Raw genomic sequence first — 26889 nt, 5'->3', positions numbered from 1 at the left:
AAAATTTCATCTTTGCATAAAATATTAAACTCGCAGCTATTCAAATGTAAAGAATGTTACAAATATTCTTCCGTGAATGCAGAAATAGCTTGTATCTGCGTTTGCTGGAAATCGTAGAATAATATTTATCCTACGCAATTTTGATTACATTAAAAGTCAAGTTCAAAACATTTCGCCAATTTAGCATTTCTGAAATATTCATGATTTGTTCAAAAGATATTAGTTATTGCGAAATTTGCATTCTCTCTGTGCAGTAGAGCGTTCCGTCACAGTGTTTTTGAGTGCAGTTTTTATTTGCAATGTAAACTGTTTTATGCATGCAACATTGAGAATTCTTTTATTTTATTCTTTTTTAAAGATACAAATTAATATTTATGAAATTAGAGATACAGATATCTGGTGACGAGTACTTTGTTTAAGTAATAGCATGAGAAATGAAATGTTTAGATTTATACGGGGTGTTTCAAAAATGAATGGCGAATTAAAAAAATCAACTGAAAAAACTGAGCTTCTATTTTATTCTTTTTTAGCGATACAAATTAATATTTATAAAATTAGAGATACAGATATCTGGTGACGAGTATTTTGTTTAAGTAATAGCATGAGAAACGAAATGTTTAGATTTATATTAATGTTAGATGTACCAGAAATGACCGGCGAATAAAAAAATCAACTAAAAAAACTGAACTTTTATTTAATTCTTTTTTATAGACACAAATTAGTATTTATAAAATTAGTGATACAGGTATCTGGTGACGAATATTTTGTTTAAGTAATAGCATGAGAAACGAAATGTTTAGATTTATACGGGGTGTTTCAAAAATGAATGGCGAATAAAAAAAATCAACTGAAAAAACTGCACTTCTATTTTATTCTTTTTTAGCCATACAACTTAATATTTATAAAATTAGAGATACAGATATCTGGTGAAGAGTATTTTGTTTAAGTAATAGCATGAGAAACGAAATGTTTAGATTTATACGGGGTGTTTTAAAAATGAATGGCGAATAAAAAGATCAACTGAGAAAGAGCGGCGTTGCTAGCTGCGTTTTTTCTTAAATGGGAATAACACAGTAGAAGCGTGTAAATAAGAAGAATTTTTAAATGAATTTTGCAACAGTTATGATAAACTTAACATAATACATGTTTACCATACTGTACAGAGTGCAAAAAGAACCACCCTTAATAACTTTTGATCTAATGATCAGATCCTCACTTTCTTGGACTCAATCTTAATAGTTCGGGGGGGGGGGAGGTGATCTCATATATGCTAATCAATAAGTGTAGATGATATTTTAAGTTACGAAATCAGACCCAAAAACATACCCGGAAAGCATGTAACCTTACGACAACCTTGTGTCAGAATTTTCTTTTTACTGTCGCGAAAATGTTTGCATTAAAAACCTTTTTTCAATGAAGCAAAAATATTGCAAATTCAAACCTTTCATCCTAAAAGGATTAAAAATTATTTTCAAAAGCTTTTTTTAAAAAGCATTGTCACTTAGGTCCATAATGACGTTTTAGATGACTTCACACTAGCGATAGGATCAAATTGTACAGCCCATAAAATTTCATGACAAGGTGGATTTTAGCTGAGTATACAAAACTTTGCGAAAAGAAACCTTATAATTACCTAGATTTTAGGTTATTTTCACCTTGAGGCTAGCATTATTAAAGGATTTTTTCACACTTGAAAACCCTAAATCAACCTCATTTTAAGGGTTTTATATAGAAGATTGCTTTTTCCAAGGTTTTGGATTAGGGTAATGTGCGTAGAATAGAGAAGACTGTCACAGATCTCGTTTTAAGGTTAGAAGGTTTGTACGTAAACCGTATTGCAAACCCTTTTAGGTTTACTTTAAAAGGTATTTTCACCTTCAGACTAGCATTATTAAAGGTTTTTTTTCACACTTGAAAACCCTAAATCAACCTCATTTTAAGGGTTTTATATAGAAGATTGCTTTTTCTATGGTTTTGGATTAGGGTAATGTGCGTAGAATAGAGAAGACTGTCACAGATCTCGTTTTAAGGTTAGAAGGTTTGTACGTAAACCGTATTGCAAACCCTTTTAGGTTTACTTTAAAAGGTATTTTCACCTTCAGACTAGCATTATTAAAGGTTTTTTTTCACACTTGAAAACCCTAAATCAACCTCATTTTAAGGGTTTTATATAGAAGATTGCTTTTTCTATGGTTTTGGATTAGGGTAATGTGCGTAGAATAGAGAAGACTGTCACAGATCTCGTTTTAAGGTTAGAAGGTTTGTACGTAAACCGTATTGCAAACCCTTTTAGGTTTACTTTAAAAGGTATTTTCACCTTCAGACTAGCATTATTAAAGGTTTTTTTTCACACTTGAAAACCCTAAATCAACCTCATTTTAAGGGTTTTATATAGAAGATTGCTTTTTCTATGGTTTTGGATTAGGGTAATGTGCGTAGAATAGAGAAGACTGTCACAGATCTCGTTTTAAGGTTAGAAGGTTTGTACGTAAACCGTATTGCAAACCCTTTTAGGTTTACTTTAAAAGGTATTTTCACCTTCAGACTAGCATTATTAAAGGTTTTTTTTCACACTTGAAAACCCTAAATCAACCTCATTTTAAGGGTTTTATATAGAAGATTGCTTTTTCTATGGTTTTGGATTAGGGTAATGTGCGTAGAATAGAGAAGACTGTCACAGATCTCGTTTTAAGGTTAGAAGGTTTGTACGTAAACCGTATTGCAAACCCTTTTAGGTTTACATTAAAAGGTATTTTCACCTTCAGACTAGCATTATTAAAGGTTTTTTTTCACACTTGAAAACCCTAAATCAACCTCATTTTAAGGGTTTTATATAGAAGATTGCTTTTTCCATGGTTTTGGATTAGGGTAATGTGCGTAGAATAGAGAAGACTGTCACAGATCTCGTTTTAAGGTTAGAAGGTTTGTACGTAAACCGTATTGCAAACCCTTTTAGGTTTACATTAAAAGGTATTTTCACCTTCAGACTAGCATTATTAAAGGTTTTTTTTCACACTTGAAAACCCTAAATCAACCTCATTTTAAGGGTTTTATATAGAAGATTGCTTTTTCCAAGGGTTTGGATTAGGGTAATGTGCGTAGAATAGAGAAGACTGTCACAGATCTCGTTTTAAGGTTAGAATGTTTGTACGTAAACCGTATTGCAAACCCTTTTAGGTTTACATTAAAAGGTTTTTGTTGAAAATAAACCTTATTTTGCTATCTGGGATACTTTCTCTGAATAAACATATCTCTTTAATGACAGATTCGAATTTCTGACATCCAAAAAATAGGGGGTAGTCGCAATCTGGGAAAGAAGGTTCCAATAGTTTGATCACGTATAAAGATGTATGAAGATGCTGAACATATTCTTCTTCATTGTAGTCAGTATGCGAGTGCCCGAATGAATTTAAAGACTGATTTGAGACGTCTTTCTATTTGTTGGCCACCTGTCTTATCAGAACTGGTCAAAAGTATTGCAAGTCTTGCGGCCTTGTGGAATTTTGTTTTTAATGTAAATTTGAAAATTTTTCTTCTTTTTGTTTTCTACTTACAACTGTAAGCCTCATGCTATACTTTGTGGTGCATGAGGAGTTTTAAGTCGCTTAAATAAAAAAAATAAAAAAATAGTTTGATCAGGAGAGGGATCCAAGAGTTTGGACCCCTTAATGGCATCCATTCCACAGCCCTACTTTGTGCAAGGATTCTTATAAGTTGTGATCATTAAGAGATTAATTGCCATGAGAGTAGATCAATAGAAAATTGATTTTCGAATTATTTTATTGACTTTTTTTACAAAAATGAACAATTAATGAATGACCAGAAAATGGATGAAGTTTTTTTTATCATATGCAAGCACGAAAGGATTATCAACAATAGAAGACAGGCGGTGACGGTACCAAAAAGTATTAGAAAAATAACCTGGTTTTTGCAACGAAATTATTTACCATAATTTTTGTTTCGATTAAACTATTATAATATCTATAAAAAATCAGTTTTTAATTGGAAAAAGATTGTAATATCTTTAGGAAAATCAGTTTTTAAAGTAGAGAGATATTAGTAATGATTGCTTTAGACATCAACATTCATTTCAAATTCGATCTAAAATATTTAATGTTGTAGTTTTCTTACTTATCAGGCTCCTTTATTAATGAAATTGGTCTGAAAATTAAAGATAAGGCTTTTTTTAATGTTCTGAGGAAATCAAAAATTTGAAGGCAATGGCTTCAAAAATCCAGCAAAAGAGGAAATCCAATTGACAACAGCAACTCTAAAACATTTAACTTATTGATTATTTTTATCATTACGTAATTATTTATTTATTTATTTTAATGCATTTGGCTCAGAACAAATATTTAATGAAGAATAAAATTTGATTTTTTTAAACAAATTTAATAGTGAAAGTTTAGGTCGTTAAAATTTTAATTTTCTTTGAATCTCTTCTCTTATCATAAAGTAATTTCGTTGATAAATGCATAAACATTAATTTCCATAAAATGTTATTTTATTGTTTCTTTTAATGATTACATTCCTTTTCGTACCACTAGTTTAGATGTTTGATATTTTTGATTTCGAACAAAAAATTTTCGAAATTTTCCTTTTGTAAAATGATTAGACACTTGAATTTCTTTTTACTTTTGTAGAAGAAAAGAAATTCTTAATGTTTTGGGTTTTCAAAACTGGGGGTTATCTGGCTAAGATAAACACACTGATTTCAGAGGGCAATAGAATAGCAAGAGTGAACCATGTCACCGATAATTATTTTGTGTTGTATTACATCCCCACGTCCTATTACGACCTAAATATTTATAATACGAATTTTCCATTGTCGAGGGTCAATTCTCATTCAAAAATATCTGAAATTAAGCTTTTTTTCGTACATTTTAACTGCCGAGATCTACTTACATCAATGGTGAACAGTAACGGCATTTGTTTCAGTGAATACCAATTAATTAGTAGCACCTAAAAAAGCAAGATATCTATGGAGTAAAATATCTATGCACCTAAAAAACGTTATATCTTGGCGTCACCTTAAAATTGACCTTAAGTTCGCCAAAAACTGATTTTTTTCAAAAATATAAAGGTCATTAATTGCCTTTCCTAAAAGGGAATTTGCAAAGAAAAAATGCCTTAAATATAGAAGAAAAAATCAATTCCCAAATCTATGGTAACTTATTAAATTTTTTTATAACAATGCCCTGAATTTCAAGGCCCGTTTCTTAATTATTAAATAAGGAAATAAATATGGAAAACTGGAAATTGCATTAAAACTTGTGACTCAGGCTTCTTATGAATTGCAGATCTTAATTAACCGAGCTTAATTTTTGTCACCATTTTGATTTAACTGAGTGAGAGAAGGTGAAAGGTTATCTAGACAAGTGAGACATTATTTTTTGGATACACACTGTGAAAAAGTCCGAATCAAACTACGGTATGATAGCACTCCAGCACTCTTAGGGCGTCATTCGTAAATTCCATTTTATCGTAAAAATCATTTTTACTGTAAAATATTGTACAGTAATTTTTACAGTAATGTTTATTTAATTGGAGTGCAATGATTTCATGTTAATTATTACTGTAAAAATTACGGTATATAAGATTTTTTGTTCAGTAACATGTTCCTGCAAAAATAGATTTTAGCGTAAAAGGTTACAGTAATTTGGTCTCAAATTTTTACAATGTACATTTTATGTAGCATCGAATAAAATAAAATCCAGACGATAGAACTAATAGTTGAAAATTTCAAAGAGATTTTGTGTATAAAAAGTACAGTTTTCTATTTATGCCTATTTACTCGTCTGACGAAGACGAGCAATGTGTATAATGTTTGACGCTGACTCAAATCAAACGAAATTCAAATAGTTGGATCGATTTTGAAGTTATGAAAAAAAATTGAATACTTATAGTGCTATGAGATTTCATTTCGCTACTACGCTGTCAGAAATTTCGCCTTACGAACCAAAGTATACATACGTGCATGTTTTTGACTGCATTATTTTTAAATATCAAGTAAATACGAATTTAAAAGCTTCATAAGGATCACAGAACTACTAAGTCAGAAGAATTTTTTTTCCAGAATGACTAGATTATTTAATATTTAAAATCACTAAAATGTTCGATCATGTGAATTTAGCGCCATTTTTCGAAAATCATTTTTGTTCATGTAGATTTCTATCCAAATAACTTATATGCTCTACATCCATTGCGAAATCCGAAAAAAGCTTAAACATTCACGAATGTTGAATTACAGTGAAGGTAAAACTACAAATTTTTTTCTAACGTGTTTTTAGAAGCTAAGAAGCGTTCACATGCGTGGAGCGACCTAATAAAGAGGTTAAATACTTTTAAATTTTGATGTAAAAGCAAAAAAAATAAATAAATAAATTAAAATGTTTTTTATAATAATCATAAATATAATAAGAATTTAAAAAAACAATTTGGATGGAGATACAATAGTAACAGATCATTGTAAGTTTTAATATTTATCCCATTAGAATCATGAATTTAATATGTGAAATGAAATGTGCGCTAGTAGTTCAATTTTGGGACCATTCAATTAAATAATTTCTTTATTTTGATATAACAATATATTAATAATCAAAAAATAAAAATGATTGCGAAACAATCATTGGGTCGGTGAGCGAAGGAAGCAGAACGTATAGCCCTTAGTTTCCTATGAAATTCTTTTCACAATTAACATTTAATGCAACGAAATGTTTAACTGCTGTTTTGAACATTATAAGTAATTTATGCAGTCGTAAAATATTTTTATATCAGAATAAAATTACTTTGTTGTTAAAATGATCTTATCAGCAAAACATTAACATAACATTAGATACACATAACAGATAACATTAGAAATGTCATCACCATTTGCTGATAAGATCATTATCTAAATTGGAAAAATAATCCTTCAAAACCTCATTATTACTGTATAACTTGATTACAAGTTTTAATTATAATGTTTAGCATGTAAGTTTTCAAATAAAGTTATTTCAAAATTAAACTGCTTAAGTTCTCTCCGTTCACAACGAAAGAATAACCCTTCTTACTTTTCATAAGTTAATTTCAGTTGCGTGCATTCCGAAGTATCCGGTTTTAGAACTCAATTAGTCTCTTTAATTTTTAACTAATTGAGACTAAACAGTTGAATAATTATAATTTAAGCGAGCTGTAGTAATTATAAAGTTTGAATTACCCACGAAGATATTACGTTGCTTCTAAAAATATACATTTTAACACCATAATTAAGTTTTGTTTCATTTGCAAATTATATGCTATCGTTAGTTTTAAGTGGTATTTAAAAATAAGATGTGTAACAATTTCTGTCTTAATCTAGGAAATAGGCAGACATTTCGAAAATTTATCCATAACGAAAGTAAAAAGATAATATTGGATTCTTAAGTATGATTAAATATTCTGCCTTTATATTGCTTTGCGTAACGTAAAGCAAAAGGAAAATTATATGATGTTTTCTGTAAATAATGGATATTCAAATATCACGAAATTTTCTTCATTTTTGGCGAAACCGAATGTTCTCTGAGCTAATATTTCGCAAAGTGAGTGACGAAATAACTATCGTCACTTCTTCGAGGAAACGAGTTTCGTCAAAATTAAGGAAATATTTCGTCTCCAAGAAAGAAAACTTACAGTGCTTAAAGTATTTAACTTTCCAAGTAACTACTTTATCGCGGGCACCATATTGGTGGATAAATGTTGCCCAAACGACATGAAAAGGACAGATAGAACAGAAAGATAAATTGCACCAATATTTAAAGGAGGGATTCGAATTCGGGATCTTCCCGGTACGAAGGCCAACTCCTTGACCACCATACATTCCGGTCGACTAATCTCGTAACTTTATTTTAGATCGTCTAGTCTTCATTCTAGTTTCGTCAATCAATTTACCAATCTGTCACAAAGCACTACGATAAGGTTTCGAGTTGCGGAAGCATTTTCGTCATATATTTGGGAGCTAGTGCTTTGTCACAAATCACGAGATTTCGTGACGAAATAATTCTCAAAATTAACGAAAAACATTTCTAAGATTGCTGAATGGTCAAAAGTGAAAGTTTCATTTCTAAAAGAGTAGGATTTTCCATAATTTTTTATTATTCTTTTCAGCGGCTATTGCCTCCTTATTTTGTGAAATTTACAAGAAAAATACTCGAAGTGTCACTCGCCAATATTCCGTATCTAAATAGATTTAGAGCTAGCAAATGTAAAATGCCTTTATATATTCGAAAACAATTGGATGCTCGCTACTTGAGAAGAAGTGAAGTGATTACGCCTAACAATTGCACAAAACAAAAAGATTTTGGCATCGAGTTTTATTATTCTGATTCAACTTTCTGTTTGCTGTCAAAAGGCAAAAAATTATTTCGGAGAAATCATCGAGATAGATGAAAGAAGTGATTAAGGGCAGACGCTCGCTCATTTTTTAATATAGTCAAGAATATTATTTACTTATCATATTGCTATTTTAATAATTATAAAAGCAAGAACGCTAATTGTACTGTTGAAATTCACAACTATTCAGGGCTAATTATGCTTTCAGAATGATAAAAAATATCTAATTTCAATTCTTAACTTCAGCGAATAACAGTACTTTTTTAAGCCACTAGAGCTACACAATGAGCTATTGGCGACGGTTCGAGAAACATACTTAATGATGATCCACAGACGTGTCATCACATCTGTGATCCTCTACAGAGAGAATGGCTTCCTCCCTTTGGTGAATCGATGACCAGCATGCGATATCGAGCACTTTACGGTTATTAAATGAGGACCGATACCACGCATCCTCGAACCCTCCGCAGGCTGATTAAAGCGATCACCCACTCGCTTACTGACCGCTGCCGGTATGCTTGACTTGGGTGCTCTACTGGAAACCATGTCTTAACGATCTGAGGAGCAACTGCGAAGTATCTTTATATGAAAAAATTCAGCTTGACTGGAGGGTAACACTTGTATGCCTATCTTGTTATCAAACCTATGAACTAAAGTGCAGCAAAATGAATCATACAAAACTATTTAAATTAAACGAATCAACTCACTAAGGAGAATCGTGGGAACCTTAAGTCGATTGCATATTTGCTTTTCATTACCAGCTTTGAATAGCTGAACTACAGGGTTATTCATAATTCCCTCCGGGGTTTCGAAGCGTTATAGTAAAAAAACGAAGACGAATATGGCAAAAAAGAACATATGAAATTATTCCGAAAGTATTCAGGTTTTAATTTAAGCAGTTGCCGGTAGATGGCAGTAACACGTACCACTGAAGCCAGTTGTAGTAAAGAAAAATGGCGTTTACAGGCGGAGGGAATTATGAAAAACCCTGTATATAGTACTGGATATACAGCTCTTTATGTTTAATGACGTAACCAATTAATTTTGAACAAAATCCTGAAAACAAGTGAATTCCTGAGTCAAGCATTTTGAGGAAATCGTCTTGATGGATTAATTTTTGCGTGAAACAAGCTAACATGCTTGCGTTTGTCTAACATGAAGAGGAAAAACTATCAAGATTAGACTAATGGCAAGACGGCTCTAATCCTACCCATGATCTGTTTGACACTGAGGATATTTGGCATGAGCCCTGCGGTCGGTGCAAGTCGGGAACAGCATATGAATCAACCAGTCTTCACCGGGACTTCAACTCGGGTTGTCTCAAAGTAAAGTGAGTGTTCCATCTATTAAAACTTTATTAATAATTTTTTTAAGTTGTTAATATTAAAATAAACATTTTTTTAAATTTAATACAGAAGTATCAATAGTGTCCGATTTTTTGAAAATAAAATAAGGATTCAGTTATTCCTTATGATATTACCGTATCCTGGAAAATTAGGACAAAGGGTAGTGTAGGGCTTGAAGAAGGTTTTATTGTCCCCGCCATCAATATAAATATCCCTGCATTGAATTTCCATCAGAAGGGCATTATCCTGTCATGAAATCCCGCTACTTTTTCTATTAGCAGTCGTAAAAATTCTAAGAATAAAAGGAAGAAGAAAATAAAGAACGATATGGAATCTTGAACAGGAACGATAAAGTGGGAGGAATTCGAAGTCGGCTAAAAGAGTGAAAATAGAAAGAAAAGAAAAAAATGCCCGGAAATGTCCCACTATTGGAGAAAAGAGTTCGATCTCCACATAATACGCAATAAAAATGCCGGACGTTGCTCAGAAGTGGATTTTGAAAAATGCTTGAAAGAAATCTAAAGAAAGCGCTCTTTAAATTCGATCTCGTTCAAGTTGATCGCCAATTTTGTGATGAAATGCATCTGACAGTAGTCAATGTTTACCTGCAACGATTCGGCTGCAGATTTGGCGATTTCAGCCTTTTCTTATAAAATTTTTTTATCCTATGTTATCCGATTTTTTCTCCCTTTTAGAGACTTCTTAAACTTAGTAGTTACATTTGCAAGCCGGATTAATATTTACATACTAAAAAAATATTTCCAACTGCCAGAAAATGAAAACATGAAAAAGAGATTGAAGGAAATTGAAGGCTTTAGGCTTGTTCCTCGGTTACTCCAAAACCACAACACTAATTTAGTTATGAAGTGTTTAACAAAACTTGCTTAAAGTATTTTCAACTGCCTGAGAGTTAAGATATTAAAAAAGATTTAAAGAAACATTGTCACAACTGCGAAGTTTCAGGCCTTAAGATTGTTCCAAAGTTATTGTCAAACTGTGATACTAATTTAGTTATTAAGTGTTTAAAAAATTAACCGGTTCCCAGTAGAGCACCGATTCGAGCATTACTAGCTGCGGTCAGTGAGCGGTGCTGGTTTGCGTTAAGCAGTTCTATAGTAAAGTATTCTGCTTCACGTGCAGGTCGTCGGGCTACCAAAGCGGGAGACATCCCCTCTACAAAAGATCAAAATTGTGATGGATCATTCTTAGGGATATTTCCCAATGCCAGTGCCGTAGCGAGCTTAACTCGCGCCCGGGGCACAATACCTTTTTAGCGCCCCCCCCCCTCACTCGAAAACCATCTAATATTATAAGTAAAATATACTCGCAAAGTAATAAATAAATTAAGTAAAATAAATAAAGTCATAGGCTCAAGCTAGGCATTAAATTTGAGACAAAAAATGTAGTTGAAAAAACAAGACTAGATTTTGAAATGTATATGATCATCTAGAATTAGTTCAAAAGATACCCATTATTTATTTTACATATTTATAAAGAAATATTTTAAAAACACGCAGTTTTAAAACAATAAAAAAGTAAATATTTATTATCTTTAAGGAGATACATATATTTAATAATATGATTATAATACATTAATAAAACTAATTACTATGTATAAATTTTCCGCTTTTGATGAAGCAAATTTATCAATAATATCATCAAAGTTGATCATTTCAAATTTTTCTCTTTCCGCACTTAAAAATGCTAAGTCACTTAGGCGATCTTGTCCCATCGTTGATCATAGATATGTCAAAATTAATTTTAATTTGCTGAATGACCATTCGCAGCTAGCAATTGATACTGAGATAGTCAGGAGTATTTGAAGTGCCACTCTCAGGTTTGGAAAAACATCTTCTCCATACGGGATTATAAAAGTAAGAGATTCTAATGGAGTTTTAAGTTCTATTTCTTTTCTACTGAGGAGTAACATTTTGCAGTCACATACTTCGATAAAGAGTTCTATTTCATTGAAATCTGTATTATAAAATTCCCCCAAATTTTTAAAAAAAAATTTCAAGGTCGTTATCAACATTATCCTTGTTTAATAAATTTTCAACCTCTAGTAGAAATCCAAATTTGAAATTAAGGTCACTTAATCGTGTAAATCCTGTATATATTTCTTGTTGGAGATGATCAAGAACGCTTTTCATAACGCGAGAAATTTCACTTTCTGCGGAAAGACTGACATCTCTAGCCAATTCTCCGGGCATTTTGCGGCGTCTTACACGTATTGTTGCATCAATATCCCATTTTTCACAAAGAGACTTCGCTTTTTCTATTGCCTCTTCACAGAGCTTGTCTCGAATTTCGGCTAGTTCAGTCGCTAATGATTCAAGATCATGGAACGCTTCTCTGAAATTCATTCTAGGATCTTGTAATCTGAGCTGCACACGATCATTCCTCCTTAAGATTTCATATCAGAAATGAACTGAAGTTATGAAACTAAAAGTTAGTATATTTCGCAACAGAATTGGAGCACCCTGCAAATATTTGGAGATAATATCTGTAACCACACAGCGTAGATGCCATAAGGAAGTGCTGACAGACACAGGTCGAGTCAGCCCTGCCTTTAGAAAAGACGTGTCATTTCTATTATTAATATATTATTACAGTTTGATTAGTGTTCCTTTTTATTTACGAATTAACATTTATTATATTTCACTGGCACTAAATTTAAAATATATTTTCCAGAAATAAATTATAATAAAAATAAAAATTATCCAACAATTTTGTTTTGTTTGACCATTTGGCGCCCCTTTGTGAGTAGCGCCCGGGGCATGATGCCCCCCTTGCTCCCCCCTCGCTACGCCACTGCCCAATGCAGCTCTAATGTGACGTAAATAAAGTACTTACCTACTTTTACAAACTTAAACAATGATAAAAATCAGAATTGACCAAAGATCTGCAAGACAATAACTTAAACACTCATGTTCTAAGTGTCTTCGCAATTGTTTCTTGACTTCACATTTCACGCTCATGCAACGAACACGAAATTTCTATTTTAAATCTAACATTTTAATGCAGGTCTTGGTTTAATTAAGTGCTTCTATGATGCATGCTTGACTGGAATGTTTATATGGTCGAAACACACTAAATCTAGATGGTGTGGAATTTCTGAGGTGACGTTAGGAGTTTAGTTTCTAATATTGCATGTTGTTTTTCTCATTTTAATTAATTACTACTACTCTACTCACTTATAAGTGATGATTTTCTAATGTGACATCGGGACACGTACCTGAAACCTTCCATCTCATCGTCATTTGCCTTATGTGTTCGTCACAGAGACAGCTTATAAACTCTTAAGATAACATAAATAGCTGATAGCAGATAACACAGGAATATAGATATAAGAACAGATATATCAAATTAGGAAGGTTATCACAAGGATCCGTTCAGTTTTACTGCGGGATACGAACTCGCCACTTCCACGCAACAAAACATTTGAGATTAGGCGAGACAGCTTAGCTATGAAGGTCATTTATTTGCAGATTGTATTAAACGAATTTTAGTGATACTGCTATAGTGCTAAATAAACCAACCTAAGGCTGAACTTGGTTGAAATTTACTATCACGTTGAGATATGAACCTATGACTGAATGAAATGAATCAACCGAACATGCAAATTCGAACATTTTGAAAATAGTTACCCTTTAAATAATCTAATAAAATGCTGTATTTTTATGTTTAATTATTCAAAACATATTTTTTACTTAAAATTATGAAGTAAATGTTATTTTCACTTCATTTTAATCTGTTCAATACATGATATTCAGAAATTTTTAAGAATCTACGACACAAATCTATAATGAAAAAGTAATGCACTTAAACCATAACAAAAAACTTTTTAATTACTATTTTAAAAGAAAAATCTTTAATTTAAAAAAAAAAATCATTAATCAAGAATTTATGGCAAAGTTCCAAGGAAACAATTAAAAAAATTGAGACGCGTAGTGCTAAATAAAAGAAAGAACAGAAAAAATATAAATGTTGCCCAAATTAATACAAATTAGCTATTGTAATTGTTACTACTACAGTATACTGTCGATATCTCAAAGTTGAAGGGACGATAAAAAAAATTTCGAGATTACGAGTTTTCGAGATTACAAGTTCAGAACTAAATATGTTCCAAAAAGTGGAAAAATATATTCTAAAATATTACCATAAAAAGTAGAGTCACAAAACATAAGAATAAATTCTATTAAATATATATTAAAAAATTTCGAGATAACGAGTTTTCGAGATTACAAGTTCAGAACTAAATATGTTCCAAAAAGTGGAAAAATATATTCTAAAATATTACCATAAAAAGTAGAGTCACAAAACATAAGAATAAATTCTATTAAATATATATGTAATGATAGTTGAATATAGGTTTAAATACAACAATACAACAATTTTATTTTTAAAAGTAAGACAAAATTAATTACACATTAATTAGAAAAGAATTGGTTTCAATGAACTTACATTGTGATTATTTTTTTTGAAAAAATTTATTTTCTGTTTCGATTAAAATTAGATTAACCAAGGTTTTGAAAAGAAACCCTTCAACATACGAATTCAAATTAACATTAGGTGAATATGTAATGTAAAGGGGAGAAATATTTTTGGACACAACAAGTTCTTTCGAGATATCGAAGTTCTAGATATCGAGAATATACTGTACTTTAAAGAAGCAATATTAGCTTGTAATTTCATCAGAGTCAATTTTGTTCTGATCTTCTAGCCTTTTTATTCGAATTGTACTCTTTTGCTTATCTACATTTTCAAGATTTACACAAACTTGTTACAACTTTTCAAAAGAAGATATTTATTTAAGCCTAATAGTTACATTTATTTCATTTCAAAAATGGTTATATAAATTTGGAAAAAGTGATGTTTTCAAATTTTTAGCTCAGTTTGTGAGCCATTTTGGCTACACTTCAAAACGTTTGTCAAGAAATTATGCTATTTTTCGAAATACATGCCACATATTTTCAAAATTTTCTTTGCCTCAATTCTTTTTTTTTTTTTTTTTAGCTAAGTAAGTTATGAAAAATTATGCTTTTTCTAAGACAATATGAACACAGTGAAAACTATAAGTTTCTATGATTTATTTTACCATCATTTGTGGATAATAATGGTTCTTTCTTATCTTAACTAAATAGAACTATAAGCAATAAATTAGTTTTGGTTTTTATATTGTAAAAAAAGCCTTTTAAGACATAAAGTCAGTTAACTGAGTAAATAGTTAAATAAGGGAAGAAGTTTTTGCTGTGAATCTTTTCTTTCAAAAGACAACATATTTTAGACAGTATATCCTCTTTGACATCTGATAAATATAACTTTCGCATTTGTAAGATTTCAAAAAAAAAAAATGCTTTAAATATTCTTTAAAAATTTTAACAGTTATTTAAGGGATACCAGAGATATTTTTCTAATTTAGAAAATTAAAAACAAACATTTTATGACTTCTTTGCGAGTTTTCATTATTTAAGTAGAATACTGAAATCTTATAAAAATGTTTTTAAAAAATGCTTAAATATAAAAAGTTTTTCTAATTTTTAATAATACTAAAAATATTACATCAATATTACATTTAATTTTTAAAAAAAATTTTAAAAAAATATTGGTTTTTAATACAGCACTTAGCAGTTTGTGTTAGAATTTAACGAATATAAAAATCACTTAAAGTATCAATTTGCATTGATCTCTTTTATTACTATTTTTTAGTTATAATTTAAAATCTAAATATTGTTTATTTTTTAATTTCCGTATTACATGGTCAAGATAACTAAAGTATACATAGTATTCTGAATTTCATGAAGTCATTTTTTGCAACTTTTAAAACACATAGTTTAAAATTTGACAAGAATACAGGAAAAATAGATGATTGAGAAAAATTCCTCTGCAATTTCATGATCACTTGAAATACATTTAGTGAAAGCTTTATTTTTAAAGACATTTGGATCAGGGAATCTATAGTTCAAAAATAAAAATTGAAAATTATGTGCGCAGTTTTAAACAAACTCAACTTACTTAAACATATTAACCATCTTTACTAAAAATCCGTTTTGCTATTGTTGTCTTCGGCCATTAAGGCAGAAGGGGTGTAATTGTTCTTGTTTTCCAGTGGCTCCATCTATGACCAAGAATTCGACTTCTGCCACACCCATACGTCACACCCGTTTATAGGGCTGACACATTCATTCATCCACAGATCGTAATTTTGACCTGAACCAGAGAACGAACAATCTCCAATCCAGTACCCCCAAAGGCATAATTTGTTATAGGAACATGGAGGACTTAGTGACCCGACAGATTAAATGTGCAAGCATCAACATTTACTACCCGGGGAGTCTTCGGTCGGTTGAATTCGAATTACCATTCTCACAAACCTGAGTCCAGGGCCCTGAAAACCAGGCTAACCCGGCCCGTCCGTTTTCTATAGGACTTTTTATGATATTTTCTAAATAAACATGAAATATCACAATTGTTTTATTAGAATTCATTCATAGATTTTTCACCTTATTAGTCATGTATACATATTTTTTATTGCTTATGAATTTACTTTTTTCTAAACTAATTTCTTCCAATGAACATTTTTTAAAACTGTGCCAGGAATCTGTTACTGAGAAAGCAACGTTAGATTCCAGAAGGATTGATTTTCATGATGAGTGTGTCTCAAGCTGTTTTACATTAGAAACTTTATTTAACCTTTATTAAGGAACTTCATTTTTGTTAGGAATTTCCATTTAACCAATTTTTTTTAAATAATTTTTTGAAATTTGCTAAATTTTTCGAATAACAATGTATTGAATAAATTATGAAAAGGACATGCATTCATAAAAAATTGCGTTAGTATTTCCCATCGCGCTTTTCAAATACTAATAAAAGGATTAAATTCGTTAATTAAGAAATATGCTACCCTGATTACCATATTCAACGTTTACAGCAGTTCATTTTAGTTTTCATTTGAACTAAAACCATAATTCACTTTACTTTATTAATTACCAGTTTACTTATATGTACCAAAAACAAATTAATAACTAAACTAGATTAAGCCCCAGGACTGCGAATTGTAATGTCGAGAGTAAAACTAATATAAGTATGATAAAAATGAGGAAAAATTTCTTTCGTTTTTAATTTTATGTTATAACCGGTGTTAGACAGCCGATCCAATCTTGAGCTTACGACTATCAACAGACCGTTTATGATCATAGCGATGTAGTTTTGAACCAAGTCCAGAAGACAACGGAACTCTTGGATCAAAAACTGGGACAAACTACATTTCGTAGAGATATCTTTGATAGAATTAGCCCCTATTTGCGTTACATGAAGATGAAAATCACGAAAACCTCTTTTGGTTAGCCCGACGGTAAGTGGATTCAGAGCTAAAATTGATCTACAGAAAAAAAAATTCAAAATTCTTAGATGCATTAGAGATAAATTATGGAAGGTCGAAAAAAGTTGTACATTGCCTTTGCATTTTCTTAACACAATTCAATATTTAACTTTTATTTAGCGGTATATCATTATGTTTCCTTTAACTGAATGAAGTTTTTTTTTTCTTCAAAAAGAAATGTTTTATGTAATAAAAACTTGATTTCTTCGTTTTAATAGCAGTTCTTAGTTACCTTTTATTACTTAATTTTGCATTTTATAATGAAGGAATTTGCATACAATTAATTTAGTCAAAAATTTAATGCTACATAAATTTATATAGTTTCATTGAAATAACATTCATTTACTGAAAATGGAACATATTTTTCTTGAATTAATTAATCTTTAAATTTATTTTAATTAACTATAAAAAAAAGTTTGAGCCACTAAAAACAGTAAGACAGCATTAAAATGTGGAGAGATGGAATTTTAAAGGTTTAAGCCAGGGGTGGTAAAATTATTATTATTATTATTTTTTGAAGAATGCAAAAATCTAAATAATAATGATAATAATGATATTGCACTCTACATCTGGCTCTTAATAACATACTAAAAAAATGGAAAATAAAAACTCATATGTGGGCTGATTATGAAATTTTTCCACAAAAATAGCACCTAGTTTTTCCCTGAAGTTTTTAGTAGTGGATATTTTAAAAAATAATGTAATAAATGAATCAAAAATACAAACTTATGTTTTATTGTTAAGAAGCATTATTAACCCTTAAGGATCTGGAAGTAATTCAAGTTTACTCCTACCCCTAAGATTCAAGTTTTCTTTTTTTCATACAAAGAGATAATTTTATTTTATATTAAGTAAAAAAAGACACTATTTATATTTAGTGAAAATTTATTACTATATTTATTACTAATTAATTATAAAAATTAACTATAATACTTATTACATTACTTTTTAACTACAATAAGAGTGATGAAAAAGTGCCGCTTGTATTGCTGCCTTGGACCATTTTCCCTTTGACTCACATGTGACACCAGTGTTCCATTTTATATATTTTTTTCTAACGCTCTAGTTACAAGCAAAATTATATTTTGGAATTTTTTAATTATAAAAAACAGTCGAACAGTTAGTTACTAAAAAAATATCCGTTAGAATATCTGAATTATATTTTTACTAAAATCTAAAAACAGTGTTTGAGAAAAACTTCTTTTCATTCATATTAAAAAATACTTAATAATTTATTTTGTAAATTAAAAAGATATTTTAGTAACGATTAACTGTTTCTGTTAGATCTAACTACCTGCTAATAAATGAAAATTTGACCCGGTGTTTCATGCAGTATTTCACAAACATAAATTAATTAATTGCTAAATATAATATTTTTCACTTATTTTGACCTAAATTAATACAAAGTAATGAAAAAAGCTTTTTTTCATTCATATTTAAAAATTTATCAATAATTGATTTTGTAAATTAAAGATATTTTAGTAGCGATTAACTGTTTCTCTTAGATCTAAATACCTGCTAATAAGTGAAAATTTTACCCGGTGTTTCATGTTTTATTTCACAACCATAAATTAAATAAATGCTAAATATAATATTTTTCACTTATTTTGACCTAAATTAATACAAAATAATGAAAAAAAGTATGTAAAATATGTTTAAAAAAATGCTGCGTGAGAGGGTTAAAGGTTTAGTCAGTTCGATTACGTATAAAATAAAAATGAATAATTTGAAACATTCGATTATTATTATTCTTTTAATTATTTCAATAAGTCTCCCCGTGCCTCAATGTGGCACACATACCGCGAGTTGGTCATCCATATTTTAATCCAGAGATCGCGTAGAAAAATAAAAGAGTTGATGGAGTGAAAGTTAGCGGGGACAAAAAAGTTTTATGTGAAGTCTAAAGGCATGCGGAGTAAAGCAGGAAAGACAAAACTACCCCTTTTCCGTCACAATGCGGTGAAGTTCGGAAGACAGCGAAGATAGGGATATTGGCAGGCAAATCGCCAAAATAGGCGAGTCGGCAACCCTGTACAATGGTGACGTTGCTGCTGCTGCAGGAAGAGGCGGCTGCACCTGTGGCGGTGGAGTAGTCACGTGTTCTAGTATTGATTGATCCGGGCAACCGCCTTCCCAGCATTCCCCACACTGCAATTCTCTCAATGTTGTACAGGCAAGTTCGCTTTTCTCCGAGAGTTCTCTTAGCAGAGCTACCGTGCTGTTTTAAAGCAAAATGTGCGTTTGATAAAATACATTCGGGACAAATAAAAGCTGGGACATGAAGCGACTGAAAGGGGTCCTCGATGGACTGAGACCCGGCTCGTCCGGTTACCAGTCCCAGAAGGATAAATCTGATCACCATACGACGTTGGACACTGCGCCAGACACAGCGCCGACCGCCGCTGAAATCGACAATGTGCAAGAGCAATTAAAAGCTGAGCACTTCAGACTAGCTAAGGTAAAGAAATAATTATAAATTAGTATAAAATCCTCCTACCACTAGTTTAGTTTTTTTTTTAAATCCTCCCCCTAACACCTGACCCAGTGGCGAAGTTTCGGTTTTGTTGTGGTTGACGTTCGCCACTGCCGGAACGGAAGGTAGAATATGTAGAGGTAGAAATTAGACTGATAAGAGAAAGACACTGAGAGTTTTACTGCTGTATATACAATAGGATATAAACAAAACATTACGAAGCGTGTGAGGAAAATTCTATTTGTTGCGGAAGTTGGACAATATTATATTTATGATTTTATCGTTCGTTTAGTTTACACGCGCCGGTGATTGCTTTATAAGTATTTCTGTTCTTTATATAAAAAGAAAAATGTTCTTATTTGATTATGTTCTGTGTAAAAAAATTGTTACAATGGAATCTTAATTAGATAATTTCTAAATGTACTGAGGAAGTTAAAGCGAAAATTAAAATATCACATAGAAAAGTTTTATTTCTTATTCTAATATATTTCATTGTTAAAACTAAAATTTCAACAACTGTTTTTGTTTTAATTCTTTTCAATTGCTTTAAAAAATATTTGTATAAATGTTCTAGAATAATATTTTATGATCACATATAGAATTTGAATTCGTAAAAACTTAACGTTTCTGTCAGCTCTTTCCATTTTTCTTTAATTAAAAAAAGGAACCTTTCTGCATTAGGAGGATAAATGTTTGTGAAGAATTATATCCGTATTTTACTATTCTTTTTAAATGAAATTTAAAATAAAATCAATCTATTGTTCAAAACGTTGTATTTAAATTTTCTTCTTGTGTCATAATTACATTTAAAAAAAACTTTTTAATGACAGGGCAGTTTAGAAAAAAAATATTTTGATGTTTTATTTCCATATGCATATTTGCAGAAGATATTTGTTTTGACTTTTTTAACTAATATATTCATGAACTTAAATAAATCTTCTTAAATAAAAATTTAATCTTTCTAAAGTGTAAATTTAGTTCTACAGAGAAACTTATCTAATTAATCTAATTAAAAAAATTTTTAAAATCAGTAACTTATCTATAAAATAATTTTTACATGTATATTTTTAACCAAATGCAAAGAATATTAATATATTTCGAATTCTTATAAATGAAAAGTCTAATACAAGTTTGAGTCTAGCTTATAAAATTTAGTTTATACTTATTGAAAATATAAGGTTTAAAAATTAGTAAATTAAGTCTTGTCTTTCTTGACATTAACTTAGCGAAACAAATCTAATAGTCAAAAAAAAAATTTTTTTTAATCATTTATTACGTTGCCTATATTTTGCCGCATATTATGTAGTGAAAAATATTGCTTTCAACATTCTAATTCGTCATTTTATGCTACATTCGAAAGTAATTTCACCCTTTTTTTTTTAAACCCAGATTTGACCAGATGAAATTTTCCACACTGATCACATTTCGGAGTAGTAGGGAAAAAAATTGAAATAAAACAAGAAAAAAAGAGTTACTGTTTTAATTATTAGTTCTTTCTTATAAAAATATATTGAAAATAAAAATGTTTTAGAAATTTGTACAATATTTATTTAATTTTCTGGAAAAAAATTTTAATCAGAAGAATATAAAGAATTTGATTCTATTATTAATCTGTGAATTCTATTATTCTATAAATTCTATTGTTTTATAAATTCTATAACTAAAATTTGATTATTTTCCACCGCAATAAGTAGAATCTCTAACCAAACTGAAATATTGTTTATAAAATGATTTTCTGAAATTAAGGAATGAAAATGAATTATATGGTTTTCATCTATTTTAAGTAAAACCAAATCAGTAAGTTTTTATGTCATTACTATTAGTCTTAACAGCCTATTTTAAATTTAACAAAACGGTAAAAGGATGATTTTGGTAAAAAGTGGAAAATTATCTTTAAAATATATTGATTATTTTGAGTAAGGGATTGAGAATAGTTTGCAGTAAAGTAATGCTTTGTGTAAAGACATGTTAAAATAATTTAGAATATTTGAAAAAATAAGTTTACATTTGAAATAGTTCTTTGCAAAATATTAGTATTTTAATATTCAAAAAAAAAAAAATTGCTTTGAAAATAGCACTGTTAACTGCTATGAGAGTTTAGGTGAATAGCGGAAGATGCGCGGAATGGCTCTTTAAACCTCGGAATTTAAAAGTTTTTTAACTGCCACTCAGTTCCAAGAAACTTTTTTTTTAATTTTTAGATAACTCTGGCTTTTTCAGTATAAAAAATATTTTCCTGAGAGAATATTTAAAATATTTTCCTATTTAGAGGTTGGAAGATAATGCGTCAAACACAAGTTGCACTATGCACTCTAACATTACGTAAATAGTTAAGTAAACTTGACGTAACTTACGTAAATAGTTATGTAAACTTGAGTAAACAAAAGCAGACGATATTGTAAAAAGGAAATATTACTGGAATACTTCAGTGTCGTAAAAATAGCGGGTTTTATTTAAAAAGAAAAAAAGCTCTATCTTACTGAACCTTTGTAACAAGTATGTTAAAAGAATTTAAAGATTAAGAGATTCTTTAAAGGAAGTAAATTTAATAGTATTTACACTTGACTGTTTTTAAAATATGTAATATTTAATTTATAAAAAAAATAACTCTTAAACAATTACTCTAGTATTATTAGAGTATTGCTAGTTCCCGAATTTTTTCCTGAACTTTCTTAAAAATGTACTTTATAAGTCTTGGATTATTTAAATTGTTTCAAAAACATGCTGGTACCTACATATGAGTTAATTAAATGTATAGTTTACTTAATGATCAAGAGATCATGATTTTAAGCGTAAGTTCAAAATAAAAATAACTTTTACTTACGAATGTAAAATGAATACAAAATATAAATTGAAATGCATCTATAAAGTAATTATAAATATTGTTTTCAATAGAAAGTTTAAAATTTGTAGTACTAAAATTATTTTATAGGCATTAAAATTATAAGTTTTCCATAGATGTAGGAATATATTCATATTTTTTTTCGTCGGAAATGTATTGAAAAAATAGGCATATTTGGGGTCGTAAATTAATTTTTAAACGAGAAAGAAATAAAAACGCCATCACGGACTTCTTGATTCATTAGTGGAGATGGAATAAAAATGTCAAGACCAGTTTGATTATCTGAAAAAGTATGGAGACGTTTCTTTGAATCGCTCTTTAACTTTTCTGCTTTTTTGAGAGTCAAATAAGCTAAATTAGAAAAAAAAATTATTTTGGAAGAAAAAACTAAGCATCTTAAACAAATCGCTTGCGAAAAATTGTACCTTCGATAAAATTTTGAAGTCGATTAAAGTAACCCTTAAGAACGATCAATATATATATATATATATACAGTACCGCTCAAAAGTATCAGTACACCTAGAAACTTATAAAAAAATGGCAAAATTCAAAGTGTCATAACTTCTTTAAAAATGATCAAAAATGCTTCTGCTTTAGCTCATTTTGAAGCTTAAAATCTCCACTTTTATGTACTCTAATTGTTTTTAATTAATATATTTTGCAACTATGTACAATTACACTCTAAACAATCATAGAAAATTGTATTAATTTTTTGTGAAGTTTGACGCGATGTACGGGCACAAAGGGGTTAGATATTGTTAATTTTTATTATACCATTGAAAAATTTGGATTTTTAGCTTTCATTTAAAAAAAAAATTCCTAAAAAACATGTTTTTTGACAAAGTTATTGTCAAATTAAAAAAAAAGTTTTTTTTTCAGAATTTAATGATTTTTCAGCAATTATAATGAATTACGCACAGGAACTATTTAGGTTCGTCCTCTTACCTTCGGTGATTCGTGCGATTAATTCGGATTTCGTGTGATTAACCAGCATAAATCATATGTGGAAAGTCTTTCAAGAGCAGTGGCGAAAAATAGACAAGATAACATTAAAAAAGCTGATTGATCGGATGCCTCGAGTGTGTGCTGTAGTTATAAAAGCGCGGGGAGGATATTTTGAAGAAAGCAAAATATGATGTGAAATATTTTTTCAATATTACATTTTTGTTTTAAAAATTTTTCTGAGAAAAATACGAAAAAATAAATTTCAAAATATTAAATTGTAAACGTTGATTCTTATTTCATTATTATATTTTCCAAAAAAAAGTTAAAATTGTTATAATAAATTATGAAATAATATTATCGAGAAATATTAAATTTTAATTTATTTCAATTAAAAAATTTTCATATCATATTATAATTACACTAAAATTCATTATAATTGCTGAAAAATCATTAAATTCTGAAAAAAACCTTTTTTTTAATTTGACAATAACTTCGTCAAAAAACATGTTTTTTTTGGAATTTTTTTTTTAAATGAAAGCTAAAAATCCAAATTTTTCAATGGTATAATAAAAATTAACAATATCTAACCCCTTTGTGCCCGTACATCGCGTCAAACTTCACAAAAAATTAATAAAATTTTCTGTGATTGTTTAGAGTGTAATTGTACATAGTTACAAAATATATTAATTAAAAACAATTAGAGTACATAAAAGTAGAGATTTTAAGCTTCAAAATGAGTTAAAGCAGAAGCATTTTTGATCATTTTTAAAGAAGTTATGACACTTTGAATTTTGCCATTTTTTTTATAAGTTTCTAGGTGTACTGATACTTTTGAGCGGTACTGTATATATATATATATATATATATATATATATATATATATATATATATATATATATATATATCTATATATATATATATATATATATATCAGGGGTCTGTCCAGACATTTTGTGTTGACTAATTATGAATAGTGTAAAAACTATTCATAATTTGCGAAGATAAAATAAGCGTTAAGTCACATTCTTTCAACCAGGTTTCTGCTTTTGTGAATTTGTGCAAATAGGGTCCCGTTATTTGGTATGCAGCCTATACTGCTCAACACAGAATATTCGTTTCGGACGAATAATGGAAACAAAATCACTCACACTTTTAATAATTTCAATTGACATATTTTAAATAACACAACTTAGTAATGCATCACTTTTAATGTGCTACGCATTAAGTAAACTTAAACGATTCTTAAATTTATAATATTATATTTAAAAAATTGCCAGAAATTAATTTTTATTTACATAATATTCTATTAATTTTATGAATAAAATAAATTGATAAATTTTTTATTTACAAAAAAAATGTGATTTAATATTAATAAGAATGTGCACATGATGTTTGCAAAAGTAGAAATATTTTCTTAAACTACTAAATTTGGAATTTAAACTTAGGGAACTTAGAAAACTTAGTTTGTCTCGAGCCGTCTTTCTCCCCCCCCCCCCCCTCCGGGATGGGTTTATTCGATTAACAAAACAATAATGAAGATAAACAAATTTGTGAGGGGTCCGTTTTTATGAAAAGATATTTTGTGGTCCCAAATTTCTTCTAGTCAGACCCCTGTATATGTGCATGGATAAAATATATTAAGGATGGTGGTTTTTGAACACCCTACGTATTACATACGTCATAATACATACGTCAGAGAAAATTTCCCTATTACCGTTTATAAGTGAAAACAATAAGAATATAAAAACAAAAGATAAGAGGGTAAAAGTCTTTAAAAACTAATTTTCTAATTTTACTTAATTTCTCAAATTATTAATCTATTTTAATTTATAATTGGTAAATAAATTTCTACAACTAAAATTGATTATGTGTCCTACATTATAAAATTCCATTTTTTATTCAGAAATTTTACAGATTCTATTGACATTCAATATGAATGCAGCAATCTAAGACCTTAAAATATTTGAATTATTTAGCATTTTTGAATTTTAAGAACGTATGTTATTAATGTTTATTATTATTATTTTTTTTTTTTGGTTGGAAATAATGTAGGTCTATATCATTCTTTAAAAATTGTCAAAGAAATATGCTTACAACTGACATTTTATAATTATTTTTTTCAATTGTGATAATTTAAATTTCAAGCAAAATTTTGATTTTTATTCATTTTTTTAAATATTTAAGTTTTAAAAAAATCAGTTTTCACTATTCCAGCTAACCTTAATCAATTATATAAGTTTTGTTAAATGTCTGAACGAATAGATATGAACTGTTATCGAACCTCTGATTTATAGTTTTAAGTTCAAAGTTTATTGTGAGTCTCAAAGTTCAAAGTTTAAAAGTTTGCCCCTAACCTATGCTAAAGATTTAATGCATTTCTCGTGGATAAATAACATTAATAACATATAGTTTCTACTAGTACTAAAAAATTTGTGAATTTATGTTTTAAAAAAATATATTACAGTTCTATATCATATGTCGATTCTCAAAATTTTTGTATTATTACCTTCTAAGTTAGAGTCCTAAGAAAAACTTTCATTAATTTTTATTTTTTCAGATATATTAATTATTACTATTTATTTTTCAAGAGAAAAGTGAAACCACTATCTGTTCCACTATCTAAAATTGTCGTTAATGGAGGTTGGTTGCTCTTAGGGGTTACCTAATTGACTTTAAAATATTATCGAAGGACATGATTTTTAGTAAGCGATTTTAGTTTTACTCAGTGTCATTTTCTTAGTGCGGAAAAGCCACTTGTGTTGGCATAGAAGAATAAGATTGTCAATATAAAATGACCCCTTCTGATATAATCATGTGTAAAAACAAATTTACCAATTATGTTGTAACTATTTTAAATAAATAAACAATTATGTTTATATTTAAGTTTGTATTTAATTGTTTATCTGAAAAATTAGTTTGCTTTAAAAAATGAGAAGATGTTTATTTGTTTGAGATGCTTAGTTTTTTCGAAAATAACTTTTTTTTGTAATTGAATTTGGCCCGCAGTGGACGGATCGTAAAGACATGGTTCCCAGTAGAACACAGAAGTCAAGCATTTCTGAATGCTGTCAGTAAGCGGGTGGGTGACCACTTTGATCACCCTGCGTAGGCATCGAGGGAGCGCGGTATCGGTCCTCGTTAAACTGTTCTACTTAAAATGCTCGACTTCGCACGCAGATCGTCGAGCTAACAAAGCAGAGGAGTCATCCCTTCTGCAGAGGATCAAAATTCCGATGACATGGCTTCGGATCATCCTCGGGGATGTTTCCCAGATTATCGCCAATATCCCATTGTGCAGCTCTAGAGCAACGTTAATAAACCACCTACCTATCTAATTTAACTTTCAACTCTTAAAAATAAATCATTGATAACATCGTCTCACTGTGACTTCAACAAAAGATTTTTGTTCTTATTTTAGCTATCATCAAAGTGATCTCTCTAAATAAGAGTGGCTCACAAATATTTTAAACAATTTTGAATCTGCTTATTTGTTCTGTTAATATTTTTATTCGATATTTTTTCGTGTTTCCTTATTTTACCTTTTCCGCATTTG

General features: G+C 29.4%; 1 protein-coding gene across 5 annotated transcripts in view; it reads left to right on the top strand.

Annotated features, from left to right (window-relative positions):
• The window catches only part of LOC107440064 (syntaxin-binding protein 5), a 340660-nt gene that overhangs the window by 180664 nt on the left and 133107 nt on the right, over nucleotides 1-26889 (top strand). For 3 of the 5 annotated variants that reach the window (XM_087157534.1, XM_087157532.1, XM_087157531.1), the window contains exon 1: nucleotides 19106-19534. The exons of 1 other annotated variant lie outside the window; for it this stretch is intronic. In XM_087157534.1, the coding sequence (XP_087013660.1) occupies nucleotides 19355-19534 (180 nt within the window). In that variant the 5' untranslated portion in view covers nucleotides 19106-19354. Of the gene's footprint in view, nucleotides 1-19093; nucleotides 19535-26889 lie in introns of those variants that run through there. One more of the 5 variants, XM_087157533.1, reaches the window with a different exon arrangement.

Source organism: Parasteatoda tepidariorum, chromosome 2 (genome assembly GCF_982258835.1).
Source record: "Parasteatoda tepidariorum strain Cologne lab strain chromosome 2, Ptep-v5.0, whole genome shotgun sequence".
Taxonomy (NCBI): Eukaryota; Metazoa; Arthropoda; class Arachnida; order Araneae; family Theridiidae; genus Parasteatoda; species Parasteatoda tepidariorum.
The sequence above is the reverse complement of the archived record's forward strand: the minus strand, read 5'-3'. Positions and strand labels throughout refer to the sequence as shown.